This window comes from Aotus nancymaae, unplaced genomic scaffold, assembly GCF_030222135.1.
Source record: "Aotus nancymaae isolate 86718 unplaced genomic scaffold, 86718_ANA_hifiasm-v0.15.2.pri h1tg000029l, whole genome shotgun sequence".
Lineage (NCBI taxonomy): Eukaryota > Metazoa > Chordata > Mammalia > Primates > Aotidae > Aotus > Aotus nancymaae.
In genome coordinates this window covers 21845803-21866904 of record NW_026988442.1, presented here as the reverse complement: position 1 = coordinate 21866904, position 21102 = coordinate 21845803, and the positions used below count along the sequence as shown (strand labels likewise).

The 21102-nt window shown below is 42.6% G+C and overlaps 1 protein-coding gene across 12 annotated transcripts in view; it reads left to right on the top strand.

Annotated features, from left to right (window-relative positions):
* PTPRT (protein tyrosine phosphatase receptor type T) overlaps window positions 1–21102 on the top strand; it is an 832297-nt gene that overhangs the window by 659770 nt on the left and 151425 nt on the right. For 6 of the 12 annotated variants that reach the window (XM_064382446.1, XM_064382441.1, XM_064382450.1 and 3 more), the window contains 2 exons: window positions 5909–6044; window positions 18000–18031. In XM_064382446.1, the coding sequence (XP_064238516.1) occupies window positions 5909–6044; window positions 18000–18031 (168 nt within the window). The remainder of the gene's footprint in view (window positions 1–5908; window positions 6045–17999; window positions 18032–21102) is intronic. The other 6 variants (XM_064382448.1, XM_064382451.1, XM_064382445.1 and 3 more) reach the window with 4 other exon arrangements.

Genomic DNA, 21102 nt, shown 5'->3' with positions numbered 1-21102 from the left:
TGATCTCATCATCTCTCTATACCATGATGCGGCATTGAAAGGTCTGGGCTTTAGCGTTGGCTGCTTAGCTCTTCCACATTCACATGTTTCCTGTATTGATTCCTAATCTACCCGCTTCACTTCTACCCAAATGACGCAGCTCTGAGGTTTGAAATTAAAGGGAACAAATCTACTCCATCTTCCCCAATGGCCCTATGTCCATCTAAAGGCAAAAATTAGGTCTTATCTGAATCTTCCCTTCTCTAAGATGAAAAATCCTGATTCTGAGTGATGTACGTTAAAGTCAGTAATCTCTGGATCATCGTGCATCTCAATCAATGTGCACCCGAATCATGTAGAGACCTTGTTACAATGCAGCTGTTGATTTAGTAGGTCTGGGGTAGGGCTCAAGATTCTGCATTTTTTAATAAACTCCCAAGTTTTGCCAATATTCTGGTCAATGGACCACTTTTTGAGTAGCAAGGCTCTTGGCCTATCTTCACTCTGGGGATCCCTGTTGAGAGGTTGGGGTCACAGTTGGACAGGACTCACCAGAGTGTTCTGGGCAGTGCAGAGTAGAGCAGGGCAGCGCTGCCCTTGTTAGGTCTCAGTAATCCTTAGGGAAAATCAGCTGGGAGGGTTGCTGGGTAGCCTGAGAGGAGGCAGCAGAGAGACAAAATATGGCAACTGGACCCTATGTATGGAGCTAATATTGAGGGAGAGAAGTAGAGTGTATTAAACCAAGGGTCATGCCTTGGGCACCAGGTTTGCATGTGTAAGAGCAGACAGGTAGCACTTTAAAAGCCAGATTAAGACTCTAGGCTGGAGCTAGGAGGAGATTGGATCCTTAGCCATCATGGAATTTGGGGGAAAAGTAGACAACAGGATGCAGCAGCAGCTGCTTTGAGAGAACTGGTTCAGCCTTTGGAAGTGTTCAGAGCTCAGAGGACAAAGCTGGCTGGGCATAAGGTCAGACTTGCAGCCTGATGTTGGAAACAGGAGTTTCCTTTCATTGCAAACTGATTTCACAAGATTATTTTTGATGATCACAACATACGGGACTCAAGTAGAGCCCTAAAACTTCTCCAATTGGAGAAATTTATCATCTGGTGCCTCCCTCGTTGCCAATTCTGATTTGCTTGGCCTATTCTCAGATTGGGTCTTCTGGAGGGTAAAGATGAGGAAGATGCATCCAAATCCCTCCTCCTCCTCTCGGTTCTCAAATTCCCAGTCCCTGCTTAATAAACAGAAGCCACCCAGAGTCAGAGACAGCCTTTTAGGGACTAAGGCTGATACTAAGCCTGACTCTCATGAAAAAGGTGGGCTCGGGGTAAAAGTAACATAGGTGTTATCCCACTGAAGGGCTTCTGGTGGGATAGCCCTCTGAAAAGCCCCTTTCGATTTTGGGGCTACAGAGTCAGACAGATAGCCTTCTATGTGGACCTACCGCTGGCATCTGTGGGAATCCCACCACATCGCCAGGAGTCCCGTCAGTAGGCAACCCTGATGTGCTTTCTAATGACTCCCATCACAGGTCACATTCTGCTCCACTGAGCTTTTAAGATGTAGTCCCTGTGGACACACCTGCGTCTGCCACAAAAGCAAGATTCTCCCATTCTCTGTCCATCCCTCAGATATAGAAGCCACACGTGGATGCTCTCTTGCCTTTAGTCCACTTCCTCTCTCCCTGTATCACCTTTGAACCCTGTCAACACACTTCCACTATGAACAGAAGCACAAATCTCCAGAGACTAGGGCAAGTTCCCCTAAAGAGTGCCAAAGGCAAAGCTGGATTTGCCCTGTCCCAGGGCATGTGCATATTCCTGTTTCTGATGTCTGGTTGGACCAGCCAAGCATGGATTTTTCTAAAAACCTCACTGCGTAAAGTCTGTGATATCAGTTTTGCTGTCTGTTGGCTGAACTCATTGAATTTGTCTAAACCTCTGGGCTCTGCCCTTTCAGACAGCCTCCCCAAATCCCCTGAATGTTCTTCTGTGGCCCTCAAGTATGTTCTATTGTAGGTTTATGGTCATTGCTGAAGGTGCTTCTATTTAGGAACATCTTAGAATTATTTTTGGGAAAAGTTTTCTAATGCTCACCCAAGATACTCACTTTCCATTATGTGTGGACTTGATTGTACACTGGAAACAGCCTTTGGCACAGTTGATCATGCCCTCCTTTTTGAAACATTCTCTTCTCTTGGCTCTAGGATGCTACACTCTCCCAGGTTTACTTCCTAGCTGTCTGGTCACTCCTGTTTCCCATGCAGGCTTATCTGTTTCCCTCTACTCACTAAATACTGCAGACCCTCAAGTCTCTATTCTAGGTCTGTTTCTCCTTCCACTCTTTATTCTCTCCCAGGGTGATTTCATCAGCAGGCCCTCATGCTTCAAATACCATCTGTGTGCATATGACTCACACATTTTTGCCTCCAGCTCTGACCTTTAATTTAAAGCTCCAGATCACATTTTTGACTACATACTTTTCTGGAGTATATCTCAAGCTCAAGTTGCCCCAGATATATTTTCCCCCTAAAGCTCTTCTTTTTCCATTGTGTCTGTAGCCCATAAACATTACTATCATCCACACTATCATGCAAGCCAAAGATTTGTGGTCATCCTTGACAGTTCTTTCTCCTTTATTCCCCATATCCAATCCATCAACAGATTTTATCTATAGCTATTTCAAGTAATTATCTCTTTTATCACATCTTTCTATCTTTGCTGTCATCACCTGAGTCTGAGCAACTGTCATCTCCCATCTGAATGCTTGCAGTGGTCTCAAAACTCATTTCACCAATCCACTTCGGTTCCACACAAAAGCTGGAATTATCTGTTGGAAATACAAATCTGACCATATCATTGCTCCTTGAATAACACTTAAATGATGCCCTGTGTTCTTTGGGTTAAAGAACAAAAGCCCTCATTGTGGCCAGTAATATCCTGTGTGAACTGATTCACGATGCCCTCTCCAGCTTCTTTTTTATCCTTCCCTCCTTGCTTTCTTGCCCTGGTTATACTGAATTTCTTTCGTTTTTAGTACAACAGAGTGCTTGCCCCATTGCACAGCCTTAGCCAAGACTATTTCTCCTGCTGCTCCCATATACTGCTTTCGTGATTCCTTTACCTGGTTATAGCCTGTCTTCCTTTGGAGCTCACCCCTATTAGCTGCTTCCTCCAAGAAGCAATTCACTTTTTTTAAATTATGCAATATCTATTTACAAGTGTTATGTGCTTCTCTGTTCAAACCTTAACAGAGTTCAAGTTTGCTGTTACTGATTCTTGATTTATTAATTGTATTCCCCTACCCCAAGTCACCACTAATTGTAGACTCTGAGAGCAGGAACTGTGCCTGTTTTGCTCACCACTGTATCACCAAATGCCTGGCATATGATCACTTACTGAAGGAATGAAGTCTGAGTCTCATTAGACCAAGCTCATAGTATTGTTCCTAGAGTAATAGAATCTTCTCTAGCAGGTATTTGCCTTTGCACTCCTAGTCTCTAGAACAGGACCTGGTAGCAGGCACTAAGTAAAATGAGGCTGTGCCAATGAGTGAATGCTCCGGAGACAACCCTTCCTCCAAATCTAAATAAGAAGACTCTATCAATACTGAGGAAATTGGGATCTGAGATTTTCCCCTTCCTTTATGCTTGCTACATTGTGGATTGGCCACATCTCAGAAATCATGTCTCGCCTGGTAAATGGGGGCTGCATGGGAGCTACTCAGAACCAGCCCCCCGCCCTGCCCCCCGGAACATCAGACCAGCCCTGCTAAAGAGATGGTGGCCCACTCTTTCAGGAATTCTCTAGGCTGGAGATGAGCAAAGTCTGCTCAGACAGCCCTGGAATTTGTTGAGTTGGTTTTGCCATTAGCTTGTGAAAGGAATGAATAAAATTCCTCAGCCATAAGTCCTTCTAGGAACAGAATCTCTGACTCTACAGACGGCATAGTTTAGCACACGGCACATGGGCACTCAATGGCAAGGTAATGAATGATTGAATGGATAAATAAAGCACACAGCTGTGGTTCACTCACCCTCACACTATGTTATAATCATTGTTAAGCAGCAGTGAGGAGGAGGGAGGCCTGTGCTAGACACTAGCATTAGAGAGATGAAGAGGGTGACTTACCATTCTCACTAGAAAGACTGGGCTAATCAAACCCAACATGTCTAAGTTACAACAGCTTGGGAAAAGCGTTCTGAGAGAGGAAACATTTAACGCTCTTAAGCAAAAAGAAAGGGGTGCATCAGTGTGCTGGAGGGCTTAAACATCAGTACATTTGGGGAATCAGGACCATAGTTTTTAGGGAGCAGCGTTCCTTAAACTCAAAACTCAGCTAAGTTCTATGAACACATGACTTTAAAAAAGAAAAAACTCAATTTGCTTCCATGAGAACAAATGTGTGTGGGCAGAGACATCATCCCTTTAGCTAAACACTAAACAACCACAAACATTTAGGGAGCCCCTATTACCAGTCAGAGTCTGTGCTAACATGGGAAAACTAAGATAAACGAGACATAATCTTGCCTCTGAGGAGTTTGCAGACCACTGGAGGAGACAGATGTGAAAACAAATAGCTAATAATATTGGTGCATTGTAGTAAGAGATATTGTGAGGCATGTGCAAAGTGTTATAAAGTGTTAATAGAATTTAGAGAAGAGGGAGAAGCTCTCCCAGGGGCACAGGCTCAGAGAAAGTGTATTGGCTGATGAAGAATGAGCTGATGTGGATGTAGAAGAAAAAAAGGAATGGGTTAGGAAAAGGATGGTTTGGATATTAAGCTTAATCACACTTAAAGGCTTGCACCTTAATGGTTGGCACCAATGGGAATATGAACAGAAGCAGGAGGAAATTAATTTAAGGTGCTGGTAACCCCTGGAAGACTCTAGAATGTCTGAAATAACAAGTTGTCTCTCTCCCTAGTACATAGCATGAAGATACTGATTTGGGGCATTCTTTGCCTGCTTACTTTGGTATGACATAAGCAGAATGGTTCTTTTAGGGAGAACGGATTGAGGAACTAAGCAACTTAAGAGTTGAATTCAGGGTTTCTGACCATTGAGGTCTAAAATTGGAATCAGAAAACCTGTGGAATTCCGGCCCTGACCTTCGTCAGCCATGTGACTTTTAGCAACTTCCCTTGGTTTTTTCATCTTTAAAATGGGAAAACCAGTATCTGTCTTTGGGAATGTTTGTGAGGATTGACAAGGCTAGATCAGTGACATTACCCAGCACAGGGCTGAGGATATAGTAAGCGGCCAGTTACCTGCTTCCTCTACTGAGGATTGTGTCAGTAAGTTAACACCTGGTAGAGCATGTTGCATTAGTACTAAATGCTAAAAATGGAGTTGATCAGATTTAAGCGTTTTTTTGAACCCAAAGTGTATTTAAGTTCCCTTGAATACACAAACTTTTTACCCTACCATTTATTTCCTATAAAGAACAAACAAAACTCTTTTTATCTTTAAAAATCCAGTGATTTAAATTGTGTTGCCCTAACATCAAGCTGTTATTGTCACCATTTACCTGAAAGAATAAAGTAGGGCTAGATATAATTCCACAAGCCCGGGAACTGTTCCATGGTTTGATCCTAGGGACAAAGCAACATGAGAGAAAACATTCTTAACTTGATTCGCCTTAAGGAAAAGGATGCTCCAACACGTTGCCTAAGTGAGAACCTTGGGCAAGTCACTTAATTTCTCTGCATGTCCGTTTCTTCATCTCAAAAGAATCTCTTGATAATCCCAACCTCACAAGAACTGGATCCTCAAAAGGTGTTAAATGGGACAATGTCTAGGATGCCCTTAGCACAGTGCCTGGCACATAGTTAGCACAAACTAAAGGAAGCTCTTATCACTATGATTATTTTCTAGTGACATGTGTGGGCCCTTTCAACACTACTGTCCATCCCTTTCCTCTCCTAGGTGCCTCCACCCAGAATTCTAACACTGTGGAGCCAGAGAAGCAGGTGGACAACACCGTGAAGATGGCTGGCGTGATTGCTGGCCTCCTCATGTTCATCATCATTCTCCTGGGCGTGATGCTTACCATCAAAAGGAGGTGAGTCTCTGCCGCTGCCTGGAAGACTCTGCTGACCCGAGGAGACCCCAGCATGGCTGTGTGGCCAGGTTTTTGCTCTGTTTATCATTATCCAGCAGGGATCTTATGATATAACTATTGAGGTCCTGAAATACTTGGGCCGGCTATGGTTCATTGTGTTGCTGTTGGAAGGGTGCGTGCTGCCTGCTTGGCAGGTGGTCCTGAGGTGGCCAGTTTCTTCAGGGCCTGTGATCCCTGTGGCTGGGCCACCTCTATGTACTGTGGGATTCCATGTATCATGAATTGAGTCTTGTAGGAGTTAACGGCTGTGTTGTAATCAATCATGTCATCAAGACAGCTTAGGAGCCCCAGGAACATAGGTGAGCCCAGAAATACAATTGCAGAAAGTAATGTTTTACCATTCTCACGTCCATTTGCCCTGATTTCCATTGGTCAAATAATAGCATCCCCAGCTGCCCTCTGCTTGAGAGATAAAGCCCACAATGGTGTGAGAGTTCCCAATAGAGTCCTGTTACAGGTTCTGTACTATGCCCTGTGCCACAGAACCTTCCCAGCTGGGTTGCTGCTGCTTGTCACCTCTCAACAACATGTCTCCCTGGAGAAAACCAGCTAACAGTTTTCTCATACTGTGTGTTTTCTCCAGTTGCATTTCTCATGAAAGCATACATGCAGATTCCTCCCTTATTTCTAAGATTTACTACACTAGCGTCTTCTGTTTAAGAGGCATTCACAAGGCTTGAGGATAACACAATGAAATTACAGAGAGGGAAAGAAAATATCAAGGATGAACATCAGCTACCACTGTCCGCAGGATGTACTGGTTATTCCTCTAAACAGGGAGTCTTAAGGGGCTACTCCCTTAGCCACTGCCTGCTACCGTGTTAACACGCCGACTTCCCACCTCCATGTCTTCTCAGTTTCAATGCCAGCACCCCAACTTTGGTCTCTACCTTCCCATTCCTCAGTCTGTCATAGCAAACAACACATTTATCCACATTACAATACTATGTGGTATATTGTGCCCTGCTCCCAGGCAAAAGAGCCTTCTGCATTATTAACCACACCAACACCTCAGCCTGAAGCTCTGGGTGTGCTTATAATGGGAGTAACTATAAAGTGAGTCATTTGTGTTTATTTTAACCTCCTCTGAGTATCTTCCTCATCTCTCATGTCTATCAAAACTGTCTGTCAGACCCAAGAACAAGGGCTGGGAACTTGCTTCCATCTGTAGGATGAAAAATGCTCATCAAATGTGTTTCCCACCAGAATAAAGGGACAGAATATTCCCAACAAGTAATTCCAGCTTCCACCTTAGGAACCACATGAATATGAAATGCAGAGTATTTTTTTTTAAAGCAATATCCCCATTTCCAGCCACCAGTGATTTAGAAATACCAGCGTCCCCACTACACATGCAGTCAACACCCTCTTGGCTATGCAAGCACCAGGGTGTCCCTCTGTCTCTTTCTCATGGTTCTGCTTTGGATCAATCATACCTGCCTCTTGCCAGGACATCATACTGTGAGGACATATTTTCTTGACAATTTTTTATCTTGCCTCAAGCTCCCAGCAGAATAGCTTAAGAGCTAAGGTTCTCATCCAGCTACTGATTTTCTGGTTGGAGAAAATAGGGGTAAGAAAAGGAGGTACTATGTTAATATTGGGGGTGAAGAGCCCTCAGAGGGTTAAGGACAACACTGCATTGTCATATCACCATCATCACTGATAACACACGGTCACATTATATGTCCCAGTGAGTAGTCTGCTGCTATTATGCGGGGTAGAATATGACTTTTGATTTCTCTGGGGGCAGTAAGCACATTGTACATGTAAGATCATTGACATATTTCTTAGAGTGACAGGTGTATTCGAGGCAGAGGTGAGTTTGGGATTGTCTACCCAAATTAATGGAACTGAATACCTCTTTGATAGACTTGAAATTTTCCTATTCTTTGCTACCGATTTGTAAATCAGATAGGCTTTTCCAATTTTGCTCTTTCTAAAGCCTGGCTTAACCCACGTCACCATCATCTGTGAGATTGTGAAGAAATTTCACTTCCTTCTCACAGCTATTTCTGAAATGTGTGACTTTTTGGGAGGGAGGAAAAGGCTTTATGTTTCCAGGGTGGGAGCAACTATAAAGTGAGTCCTTTGTGGTAGTTTTAACCTCCTCTGAGTATTTTCATCATCTTTCATGTCTATCAAAACTGTCCATCAGACCAGGTATCACATGATCACCATTTCTCCCCAAGAGGCAAAACCTGGGCATTGCATGTTGGGGAGTGCTAATCAGTGTTTACATATACAGTATCTTTTGAAGAAAATAAGACATTTTGTTGGCCTAGTTGATTGGAACAATTTACAAATGGAGAGAAAGACAGAAATTACACCTAGGCCTGTACTCTTTCCATTAACCTACAATGTCTTCCTGTGTCTAGAGATGCTCCAAAGGACAGTGAAATTCTTTGCACCTCTTCTGGCCCCAGCTGCTGCCCCAGCTGCCCCAGCTGCATATATATATATTAGTATATACTACACTGACCAACTGAGTCTGTAACCAACTTACTGTTGGCCAGAATACTGTCTACACCTACCTGAAAGGAAGATGTATTCAAGTCAAAGAAACTTCCAAATAACAGGCTCATCACATAGCTCAGGATCCTGGTGTTAACATCTTCTCAGTGTCCTATGATTACCTACAGTGCTTGGACTCAGGAGTTCTCAGAGGCTAACACTTGCTACACCCCCTCCACTAGCTTAAGCTTGCCTGGGTCTTTTCCCTGCCTTCCCTAGGCATGGACATGGTTGCTTTCTGCGTTTTTTTTTTTTTTTTTTCCCTGTTCCTAATAGATTCAACTGACTCAAACTCTCCCTAAAGCTATAGCCACAGATGTTTCCAGCACACATAAGATGTCCCCAGTTTTTCCCTCTGAAGGGTTTGTGATCATTGACCTTAGAGCTTCCTTGCCACTCTCCGAAGACTGTCCTTCTCATCCTGTTAGGGGTTCTTTTGTGACACAGAACTAGAAGACAGGCAGAGAATGGGCTTGAGATACAAGGATGAAGGGAAGGTTTTAATGAAAAAAGCTAAATTAATTTACACTTAGCAACTGAAAACAAAATAGAGAGAGGAGGGAATAGAGAGAAGAATATCAACAAAACCTGAGAGGTGTTTTGTTGTGGTTGCTTGGTTTTGTTTTGTAACTGGGGGAGGGAGATCTTGAGAAATGAAAAGCAGAAAATGAAAAGAGATGGTGGGCAATTTAAATGGGATTCTCTTATAGTTTGAAAGAGAAGAGAATTAAAGTTTAGAATTCTTTTTGCATTACCTTTGGCTGTTTGAACTGGGCTTTATTGAATGTGGAACCATATGGAATCAGGATTGCACGGACATACACAGGATGATATGAGCATTGTAAGACGGGATCCTGGAGCCCCTCACTGACAGAGTTAACTACCAGTGTGCTTTTAGCCACACCAGATACAAAATATCCATCCTTATGCTGTCACTAGATAGTGGCTCCATCTTTTTCTTCTGGATCTGTTGATCATATCTAGAGCTCTGAATGTTCTGTAATGGGTACCCCATGTCATTATATAGTAAAATGTACCTCCTTGTCATGAGTACCATGTTAAGTCCTGACCTAGAGAAAGACCTTTCTTACTGACTCAGCACAGCAGTCCTGATCATCTTCATCCCTGGCGTTCTCCCCCTCTCCTCTGAAGTCAGTAATCAAGAGGTTGCATGACCAATTCTATATTTTCTTAATACCGTGGAGCACTGTGTGCCTTTCATGCAAATTAAAATGAAAAGATCAAGTCTTATTGCCTTAACCAGTATGTCTCAATAGTTGAAGGTGTTTATTAGCCACTCACTTATGAGAAGTTGTAGAATTTAAGGTTTGTGGAGTGTGGAATTATATGTATGTGCACACAAGTTTCATACAGTTCAATTTTATGCCTTCGGACACACTTCCTGGAGTCTGAACATGGCCCCTTAAAGCTTAAAGCATGGCCAGGCATCTGTGCATAGGGAAACATCAAAGGCAGGTTATACGGGACTTTTCACAAGTTCCACACTCCTTAACTTGTCTGGATCCTACACTAACCTGTCCATCACATTTTAATTTTCAAATGAGAACTAGGAAATTTTAGGGAGCTATATTCAAAGTTGGTGCCATCCAAGGTTCTAGCTAGACCCTATCTCCTCCCCTGCTCCTCTGCCCAGCTCTTCCTGGTCCAGCCTGAACTTTTTGCCAAACTTTCCTTGCCTGTCCAAATGGAAACTTTTGTTCCAAGAGTGTATTTGGAGTGTCTTGAGTATAAATATGAGTGTCTATTCTGAGATTTTATATGCATCTCTGGTTATACATCAATTTTCTGTGACTTGTACCTGCCCGCCGGTATCTTCCAGTCTAGTGGATGCACACCTTGTAGCTGTGGACAAAGAATCAGAAAAACCAAACCCAAATTTTTAGTCCTGTTTATTTGCTGTTAATCTTGGAGAAGCAACTTAACAAATCTCAGCCTTTGCTTTCCCTTCTATGAAAAGTAGCCAGTTTTATGGGGCTATTCTAAAGATCAAATGAGCTAATTATTGGAATAGGCTTTGTTCTCTGAACCTGCCTAAGGAATTACAATGCACAATATCTACAGAAACATTCATCTCCACTTGACCATCATCTGTACCAAGCCAGCTCCAAACCCATTACTAATATGCTAATGGCAGGGTTGCAATCAATGCTTACACACTAACATAATTTGTATCATTTTCCATTTAAACTGCAGCCATATTCTGATTTTAATCTTCCTAATAATCATAGTAGGGTAGGTCTGTTGCTTGTTTGAAAAGAAGAAACAAGTGCAAAGAGGTCACGTGAGTTGGCGAAGGTTTTGGGTAGAGTTGATATGGAAACCCAGTCTGTGTGTCTCCAGAGCTCGTGCTGCTAACTTCTACTCTGTCAGTCCAAGGAGACTGACAGGAAATAAGCAAATCCTGGACTAAGAAACATGGGCTCAGATTCTTTTCCTCTCTGGGGCTTGGTTTTCCCAATTTCACTATATTCTTCTTTTGTGCATGCTGATTCCCTGAATGAAATGTCCTGAGATTTCTCTTAACCTACAAAGTTCCTATCACGCTCTGACTCTCAGCCTCTTGTCCTTCCAAGTAGCACTCCCAAGTGTTACCATCTCAGCAAAGCCTTCCCACCAGCCTCCTACCCCAGGAAGATTCAATGATGCTCCTCTGCATGTAGCCACTGTGCCATACACACAGGTCTGCATTTGTGTATTTATCACACTGCCTGGTGGTTGTGGTTTTGCTGACCTGAAGATGGAAATGGACTATAAGGAAGGGATTACTTCTGCTTCGGTCCCCTCTTGGTAGAGCCCCATTATCCATATCATCTACCTCTGGACATCTACCCTGAAAATCCCTCAGGTATTTCATATTCAAAGTCAAAATCATTACCTACTCCCCAACCTGTTTCCCATCTTCATTCACAGGCACTACCTCCTGTCCCATCACCAAACAGATGGGAGTCCAACACCCTGGGTTCTTTACATTCTCTTGATCACATCGTCTCTCTCTCCCTCTCCCTCTCCCTTTTCTTCTCTCTGTCCACTATCTTTTCCCTGGGTCAGCCCTCTATAGCCCCATTGCATGAGTCTCCTCACTGACCTTCCTAACTGTGCCCCACCCCTCCAACCTATCCTCCACACTGTAGCCAGCATCATGTTCAAAAATAAAGCTTGTACTCTCAAACCTGTCATCTGAAACGCTTCAATGGCTTCTTCTCCATAACCATGGTTCATGAGTGGAAGTGAGGGAAGAAGCACCTAAGTCACCTGGGAACTTTGTCAAGTGGTGCTGTCTCCCTGCCCCTTAGGGAAACAAGTTTCTTAGTTTTTCTTAGCTTTTTAGTTTTTTTCTTAGTTTTTCTGACAAGTCTCCTAAAGTCTCACCTCTACTCCATAAGTTTGGCTTATGAACTTTCTTCTTCAATGCCTGTGTTTCTCAGCTCCATGTGACCAGCTATTACCCATGTTTAAGGGCTAATTCAGTAGCCACTTTCTCCTGTAAACCCTTCCTGACCTTTGATCTAGACAGGATCTCTACACATCTGGATCCCCTCTGTGAGGACCCGTGTTGTTTTCTGCCTTTGTATTCATATTGTATTTCCCTACTAGACCATCAGCTGTGTATTCTGATTCATCCTCATCTCCAATGTGCCTTGCAAATACTAAGAATTTCCTAAAAACATGTTGAATGAGAGATCCCAGTGGAATTAAAACAGATCAACTCTCTATCTGTTGTACAAGAGAGCTTCACTCAGAGAAGAGACCTAAGTGTCAACCTTCAGCATCGATGGTGCATGCACCAAGTCCTGTGGTAGGAGGGTGGCAAGGCAAGGCTGGAGGGCAGTATGTGGAAGATAGACCGTGGTCTGAGCCTTCAGAGAGCACATTGTCTACCCAGAAACAAAACAAAGCAAAATGATGAGGCAATCAGAAAAGTGAACTCAGGCCAAGCTAAAAGAGGCAGCGCATAGTAGTAAAGGGCACTACACATCAGAAAACTGAAATGCAAGGAGAGGTTAAGGAAATTGCCTGGAATCACATAGCTAATAAACGGCCGAAGTGAGTTCCAATTTGGACAGTCTGATAATGGAGTCTATACTCTGAAACATCATCTACCCCGGATTAAATATAAAACGGGACCTGCTGAGATACCAAATTGTGTGGCATAATTTTGAGTGATTTGTTGAGGTGGGAAAAAGGCCCAAACGCCCAAACAAAATGTGTCATCTTCTGTTCATCCTGTTCTAAACTGCTCCTTCCTCTACACCTGAAAATGGAATCCTGCTCCTTCTGCTTGCACCCACGTGGGCAGCCACGTAAGCTAGGAACGTGGAAGTCCTCCTCCATATATTCACGTTTAATCACCTATTGATTTCGTGTCTTAACCACCTCGCACACTGACCTTTCTTCCCCATCCCCATGGCCATTGCAAAGGAAGCTCCCAGTATTTCTTGCGTTGGCCAATCAGTGATTGTGTAACCGCAGTCACACTGCCTTTGACTTTCTCCTCACCCTCCTGCTAAAATTATTCATTGACAACAAATATTTGGCCATGTAATTTCTTGGGTTTTCCCTATGACCTAGGTATGGGCCTGAGACCAACTCCTCAAACTCTTTGGGAACTAGCCCTTCCACCATCTTGCCATTCCCACTGTGTTAACCCCCCCACCCAAACCACAAGCTCAGTTCCATCTGCCTAAAATTGCTCTTTCCCTCTCCTCCATCTGACTTCTCTTTTACTGTACCACTCAGGCATCCCAGATTCTGAGACATCTTGCCTGCTTTCCCTCCTCACCCCTAACCCCAGGTATGGACTCACAGCTCCCTGTTTTGCCTCATCATACAAGTTATCGCGACAGAAGATAATATAATAGCTATTAAGATAGGCTCTTTAAATCAGACTCCCTGGATTCAAATCCCTGCCATACCACTTAACGACTATGTAAATGTGAGAAAGTTGCTTAACCTCTCTGAGTCTCACTTTTCTCATCTGTAAACAAGGATAATACTGCCTCATAAGGTTATTGTGAAGATTAAATAAAATAGTTCGTGCAATATACTTAAAACAGTACCTGACACATAATTGATCTCCCACTATCTAAGTGACAGCTATTATTATCATCTGCTTTATAATTTGTTTGTCTGGCTCTCTCATCAGACATATGGGCTAGATTAGTATCTCATTTGTCTTTCTATCTTTACTTGACAGAGATAAGGATATAGGCCCTTGAGAAGTTTCTGAATTAATGATGGAAAGAGAGATAGATGATGGATGGATTGTTAGATGGATGGATGGCTGGTTGGATGGATGGATGGACATATGGGCTATTTAGATAGATGGGTGGATGGATGGTTGGATGGATGGATGGATGGATGGATGGATACATATATGCATGGGTAGGTTTTCGGATGGATGAATGGACAGGTGGCTGAACGGGTGGGTTTATGATCTAGATGGATGGGTAGATGGTCAAATGGGTGGTTAGATAGACAACTTTGTCCTGTTTAAATTGTATGGAACAGAAGAAAACTGTGCCTGAAGTCAATCTTGTCAGCTATCTCAAATAAGGTTCTGCAGTATGTGATTTATTAAGTTTGGGGTTATTGTTGTTTTGTTTTGTTTTGTTTTCTGAGCACAGCTGTCTTCCTGCTCAGGATTTTTTGTTTCAGGCAATCTGTTACTTGCAATATCACTGTATCCTTGTAAATTTAGACCTTCAGTAAATCGTCTTCAAGGCTTAGAAAAAAACACAAACGTAAACTTTTTTGGTCACAGAGGAAAGACCTGTGATACTTGACCTAGAAGATTTTTCAGTTTAATTGGTGAAAGAGATTCAATTCATAGAAGTTTGTCAGTTACCATTATCCTAGAGTTGTCTTGCTGCTGGGTCAGAGATAGCACCAGGAAGGCTTTTGATGACAGCCAGGATAACTCAGAAAAACAACTTGGACAAGGTGATCTGTGAGTTGAAGGTGAAGAAGGAACCATGTTTTCTTGGCTCAGGCAGAAGCGAATCCTGAAGGCTGACAGCAGAAAAACTAGAAGGTCTCAGCTAACAGTGAGAGTAATAATATCTGCTCCTCAAGATTGTGGGGAAGATTGAAAGAGTTAAGGCGTGTGGCATCCCAATGCCTGACTCACCAGATTTCTCAAGATATATCCATTTTCATCCTTCCTTGAAAGCAGTACAGGCTTGAGGTCAAGAACATGAGCTATAAGCTTTAGAGCCATGTTGCTATCAAATCCAGTTACTAGCTGTGTGATCTGAAGTTACTTCTCCTTGTTTGCCTCAGTTTCTCCATCAGTATAGTGGAAATGGCAACAATGCCTGTCTTTTAGGGCAGCTGTGAAGAATACATAAGTTAATGTGTGCTAAAGCTGAGAACAATACCTGAAACATAGTAATTGCTGTATAAGTATTTGTTCTTATTTTTATTTTATTTTTATTTTTTTGTTACAGAGTCTCACTCTGTCGCCAGGCACCAGGCTGGAGTGCAGTGGCACAATCTCGGCTCACTGCAACCTCCACCTCCCAGGTTCAAGCAATTCTCCTGCCTCAGCCTCCTGAGTAGCTGGGACTACAGGCGCACGCCACCACGCCTAGCTAATTTTTGTATTTTTAGTAGAGACGAGGTTTCACCATGTTGGCCAGGATGGTCTTGATCTCTTGACCTTGTGATCTGCCCACCTCAGCCTCCCAAAGTGCTGGGATTACAGGCTTGAGCCACCGCGCCCGGCCTGTTCTTATTTTATTATTCCTAAAGAGGTGAACACTTTGTTCCTGATGACCAGATTGAGAAGCACTAAACTTTATATCTGTGGATGAGGTGCAGACATAAACCACCTTTTATGGAGCCCTAATACATTCCAGATGTTTAGATTAATATAATATCAATTTAGATTAATATAATTTACATAAAATTCTTTATATATTACATATCATATCTAATTTGAGTATAACTTAGACTAATATAATGCTAATGCCTATGGTGATTCTTGGGAATACATAATTATTGCCCCCAACCTTGAACTAGAGAAACTGCGACTCAGGGCTGTTTAGTGACTTGTTCAAAGCCATGTAGTTAGTTAAGTGGTGGTCCTGAGATGCTAAGGCTTATTGTATTTCTACTCTTCAAAGCTGGTTGAGCTGTCAGTCATCTATGCCATCCACCTTGGTGCATGGATCAGGAAAAAGAGGTCTAAAATGAAGAAGAAGAATTTACTTGCCCAACATGTCACAATGAACAACTGAAAGATCTGAGATTAGAATGCTGGCCTCTTGATTATCAGCTCCGTGTTTTTGACAATGCAGAGAATGTAGGTGTCCCTCTAAGTCCTGATCAAATGAAACCTGAGTTTTATGTCCCAGAGGAATCACTTTCCAGGCACTGAACTTACCAGCAGTGGGGTGGAGAAATGATCTCCTTATAGTGCCAGCCTGTATTGCTGGTGAGGGGGATTTGATGACTTTCTGTGGGAGCTTCCAGTTCCCACTCATCGTAGTCCTCAGTTCTTCACCCTCTCATCATCTAGGGCCACTGTTCTTTCAGTCTGAGATATTGAACAGTTTTCTTTGTGGCCAGATCTTGCTTCACTGTGGCTCATTTTCCCCAGCTCAGCCCCCTAAGGAGGTGTGGGGCTTTCCTTCTTCTGTGGCTTCTTATCTCTTAGAGTCACTTTCCTTCTGGGGGCGTAGGGTTGGGCTTTGCCAATTGATGAAAGAAAGACTAGAGATGGCCCCATTTTGCAAGCTTTGGGTATTTTCACCTTGAGATGGGAAAATTTTAGGCTCTGACGACGTGTCCCCCACTCTGCAGTTATAAAGACTGTATTTTCCTGTACCAAGCAAATGAAATAATGGTTGCAAGTAATCAAATCATTCAAAAAAAGGAATCCTTTCTTGTCTACTCAGGTGGATATTTGGAGGCCTGAATGATCTAGCCATTTTTCTCAATCTACAAATGTATCCCTTATTGTCAGTATAGCTAAATCTGATGTGAAATAAAAACATTCCTATTTATTTTCTTACAACATATGAAAAGTTATAAGAAAGGGAATATGATGATTTTATTTGAGTTTTGTGATTGTTTGGAAGCCAGGAGCCAGTAGGGACATTGGAAAGAGATTGAAAGCAGTGATTTTTCAAGCTTTCTTTTGGAGAATGGAATTCTCAGCCATATGATATCTTAAATGATACTTCAGTGTATAAAATAGATAAAAATTGAGGTGCTTTGGTGGATGGTGGGGGCCAGCAGCCTCACCTGCTCAGTACCCTCCTTCTTCATTACACAGGGGCTGCTATAGATCCCCCAGACTTCTGTGACCAAAGTTTGAAAATTACTGATCTAGTTTAATGTGCCTAAGGGACAGATGCAGAAACGAAGGCACAGAGAGTTTATTCAAGGTAGAGTCTGTTTAGATTGAAGGTTGGAACTCCTCCCTCTCAGTACAATGCTCTTCCATGATAAGGCTGGATTTTGCGTGGTCATCTACTGCCATGTAACAAACTACCCCCAAAATTTAATGGCTTAAATAACAACCGTTATTTATTTTTCTCATGAGCCTTCACTTTGGGCAGAGCTTAAAGGGAATGACTTATTTCTGTTCTGTAATGTCAGGGGTCTCAGCTGAGATAACTTAGTTGGCTGAAAGTAGAATGGCTGGGGGCTGGTGGGACATTTCTTTCTCTTTATGTAGTCTCAGAGGCTCTTCTGGGAGCTCTCCAGCATGGTAGCCTCAGGGAAGTTGGGCTTCTTATATGGAAACTGAGGGTTCCAAGAGAGAGTTATGGACAGAGCTGAGAGGCTTCTTTTTTTCCCTGGCTTGGAAAATTCCAGAACATAATTCCTACCACATTCTATTCACACAGGGCCAGCCCTGACTCAGTGTGGGAGGACACTCCATAAAGTCCTGAACACTAGGACATGCAGATCACTGGGGAGCCATCTGGGGTACTGGCTATATGATCTCCTTGCTTTGGGTATGACCTTACTAAATAGATTCTGATGTGAGTTTATCTGAAGTAGAGGAGACAGAAGAAATTAAATCATAATTACAAGGAAGCTAGTTTTAGTTGACCATAAGGAAGAACTTTGAAACAACTACAACAGCCAACATGAGACTTCCTGTGTGAGGTCATGAGTTTCCCTGTTACAGAAGAGATCTTTCTTATTTCTTCTACCACTGGAAATATCTGATTCTCAGTGAAGATGATTAGTAGAGGAACTTGCATCTCCTTGAGCTTAGGGATGCTAAAATAATATGTGCATTTCTAAGAATCAAGATTTCATTAAAAATCTAATTCTTGTTTGTTTGTCTTTTCTTTTTCCCCCATTTTGGACATTTCCTTCATCTGACTGCCCATCAATATATAGAAGAAATGCTTATTCCTACTCCTATTACTTGTAAGTATCGAGCTGGTATTAACTTTGCTTCGTGCCCTGTAAGGGAATCTGTAGCATGCATTTCCCACACCAACCAAGTGTCTGTTAGTTTCTCATTTTCTCTTCTGTCTAAGTTGTCTGTAGCCTTAAAGTTTTTATTTTGCATAAATGTGTTCCATTTGAAAGTGCACTGTCATTGTTCAACTTCGTTATGTTTCTGCCATTTTGGATTTTTTTCTTGTTTTTGGAGATGTGAAGGGCTGTTTCTCCTTTGTGAGTGCAATTTTCTAGTTAGGAATCCCTGAATTCCATCAAGCAGGGGACCAAATCCTCCTGCAGGACTTGCACACATAAGACAAAATCACATTCTTAGCAACTTCTGAATCCATTTGTTTCTACTTGGAGAATGGGTAGCCCTGGGGGCTCAAAGTTTAGAAAGGAATTCATTGGCTGTTTCTGCTGTTTCAGAAAGTCTGCAGGGATTCATGACTTTATCTAGAACCAGCCTCACAGGTGAAAAAAACATCCAGTGTCTTTGCTTTGGGCTGGAAATACATGTTTGGTGTTTAGCATTATTTATCTCATGTTATCAATGCATTTTGTTGGGAGTTATAGATGGGTGCTTGTTTATCTATTTTTTTACACTTGCTAAATACAAGTGATTATTTTTTAAATTAATAAAACAGAGGGCTTGGCACAATGGCTTACTCCTGTAATCCCAGCACTTTGGAGGCCAAGACGGGCAGATCACCTGAAGTTAGGAGTTTGAGAGCAGCCTGGCCAACATGGCAAAACTCCATCTCTACTAAAAATACAAAAATTAGCCAGACATGGTGGTGGGTGCTTGTAGTATCAGCTACTCAGGAGGTTAAGGCAGGAGAATTGCTTGAACCCAGGAGGCGGAGGTTGCAGTCAGCCAAGATTGCACCATTGCACTCCAGCTTGGGCAACAAGAGCAAAACTCCATCTCAAAATAATAATATTAATAATAATAATAATAAAACAGATTCTCAAAACATAGGAGTAAGGGAGAACAACTGTACAATAGATCTTTGGTGATAAAAAGTTAGAAAATCTCTGAACTAGTCCCACATTTGTAATATGCAGTTTTATTTTTGGAAATTGAGGTCCAGAGAGGTCGTAGGGACATTATAAAGAGATTGAAGGATGTGAATTCATTGCACATCCAGCTAGCAAAAGAGTAGGATTAAAACAGGGAATGCCTGGCTTCTGATAATGTGCATTGCCTAGCACTCCATGTCTTCCCTCACCTCTGGCAAACTCAGCTTTATGAGAGAGGTTGTCCCTAACAGCATTACCTGCTGAAGACTTCACAGATAAAGACGGAGCCAGCAAAAGGCTGCCCCATCCCCTCTGCTCAGTGTTGGGTCCATAGGTCTTTAGGGCAGGTACTACCACCCTCATGTTATATGGGAACAAATGGACCCCCATCACCAATACTGGAAGTACCAGATCACTTATTTCATGTGTTTATTCATTCGTCCCACAAACATGCTTTCAACATGCACATTATGTTTTAGATAGTGTGGATGAAGAAATGACTAGAACCCAGAGGTTCACCCTCACAGTATGCAAGCCTATCTGAGAGACTAGCATAAACTCACCTATTGGAAACGTCAGTTGAGAGACACCTCTACATACTGTGGTATAGAAGCACTTCGTTGAATGGCAAATTTTTTTTATATGCAATTTTTTTATTGTACTTTAGGTTCTGGGGTACATGTGCAGATCATGCAGGGTTATTGCATAGGTACTTACATGGCAAGGTGGTTTGCTGCCTCCATCCCCCCGTCACCTATATCTGGCATTTCTTCCCATGTTATCCCTCCCCAACCTCCCCACCCCCTGCTGCCCTCCTTAGACACCCCCAACAGACCCAAGTGTGTGATGCTCTCCTCCCTGTGTCCATGTGTTCTCATTGTTCAACACCTGCCTATGAATGAGAACATGCGGTGTTTGAGTTTCTGTTCTTGCGTCAGTTTGCTGAGAATGATGGTTTCTAGATTCATCCATGTCCCTACAAAGGACAATGAACTCATCGTTTTTTATGGCTGCATAGTTTTTCATGGTGTATATGTGGAGTGGCAAATTTTTTATGTGGCAAGGGATAGTTATTAGTGCATTTAGAGATAGCTTTACCCATTACTGAAAAAATTAAAATTCGGATTAGAGTAAACTGCATCTGCAAAGGCATGGAGGTACGAAACAATATAGTGAGTCATTGCTATGGTGGAAAGAGAATGAGCTTCAGGAGTGATGCAGCTCTGGGCTCATGTCCTGCCTCTGTCATGCACTGGTTATAGTGCCTTGGGCAAATTTTCTAAACTTTTTGAGTCTTTTTTCTCAGCTCAGAATGTGAGGAATTACAGCTGCCATTTGTAAAATACCTACTGTGTGCTGGCCACTCTACATAGACACTCTCTCTGGAATTTTGCCTTTCTGTAGTAAAGCAGCCCTCAACCACTTCAATTCTTCAGTGTTTGCCATTTTAAAGGATATTAAGAGTTGGCATATGTCCACAGGTTAATTTACCTCAAGATGTGTGATGCGCAGTAATTGTTTTGAACAGAGGCATTTTAGCGTAGTTGCTCTTAAGAAAGCACGAAGATGTTTACCAGTCGTTCTGGCTGAGAGAGATCACATAGCTACTTCACTTAGTTTTGGACAAATGCGTTGTGCAGGTGTCTGTGAGGGAGAAAATCATGACCTGGGCTGGCTTCTGTCTGCAGATACTCCATGGGACTCCTGGGCTCTTCCCATATCCTTCCAATGTCCTCCATCTCAGTATATTCAAATCCTACATCATTCTTCAAAGTCCAGATCAAACACTACCTTCTACAAGAAGTCTCCCCTGATTCTCTCCACCTGTGGGAATGGCACCTTTCTCTGAACTGCAGCTGCTTTATATTGTTAGCAGGAGCAAATGTGTCTTAAGGATGTTGCTTGCTCATTAGGTTATTCTCCATGGAGCTCCTAACATATACAGTGAGCCCCAGTAAGTGCCTGTGGTAATGAGCGCAGGAACAAAATGAATTTAAAAGACATACAGCTAAAGTCAAGAGGGAGGTACTCT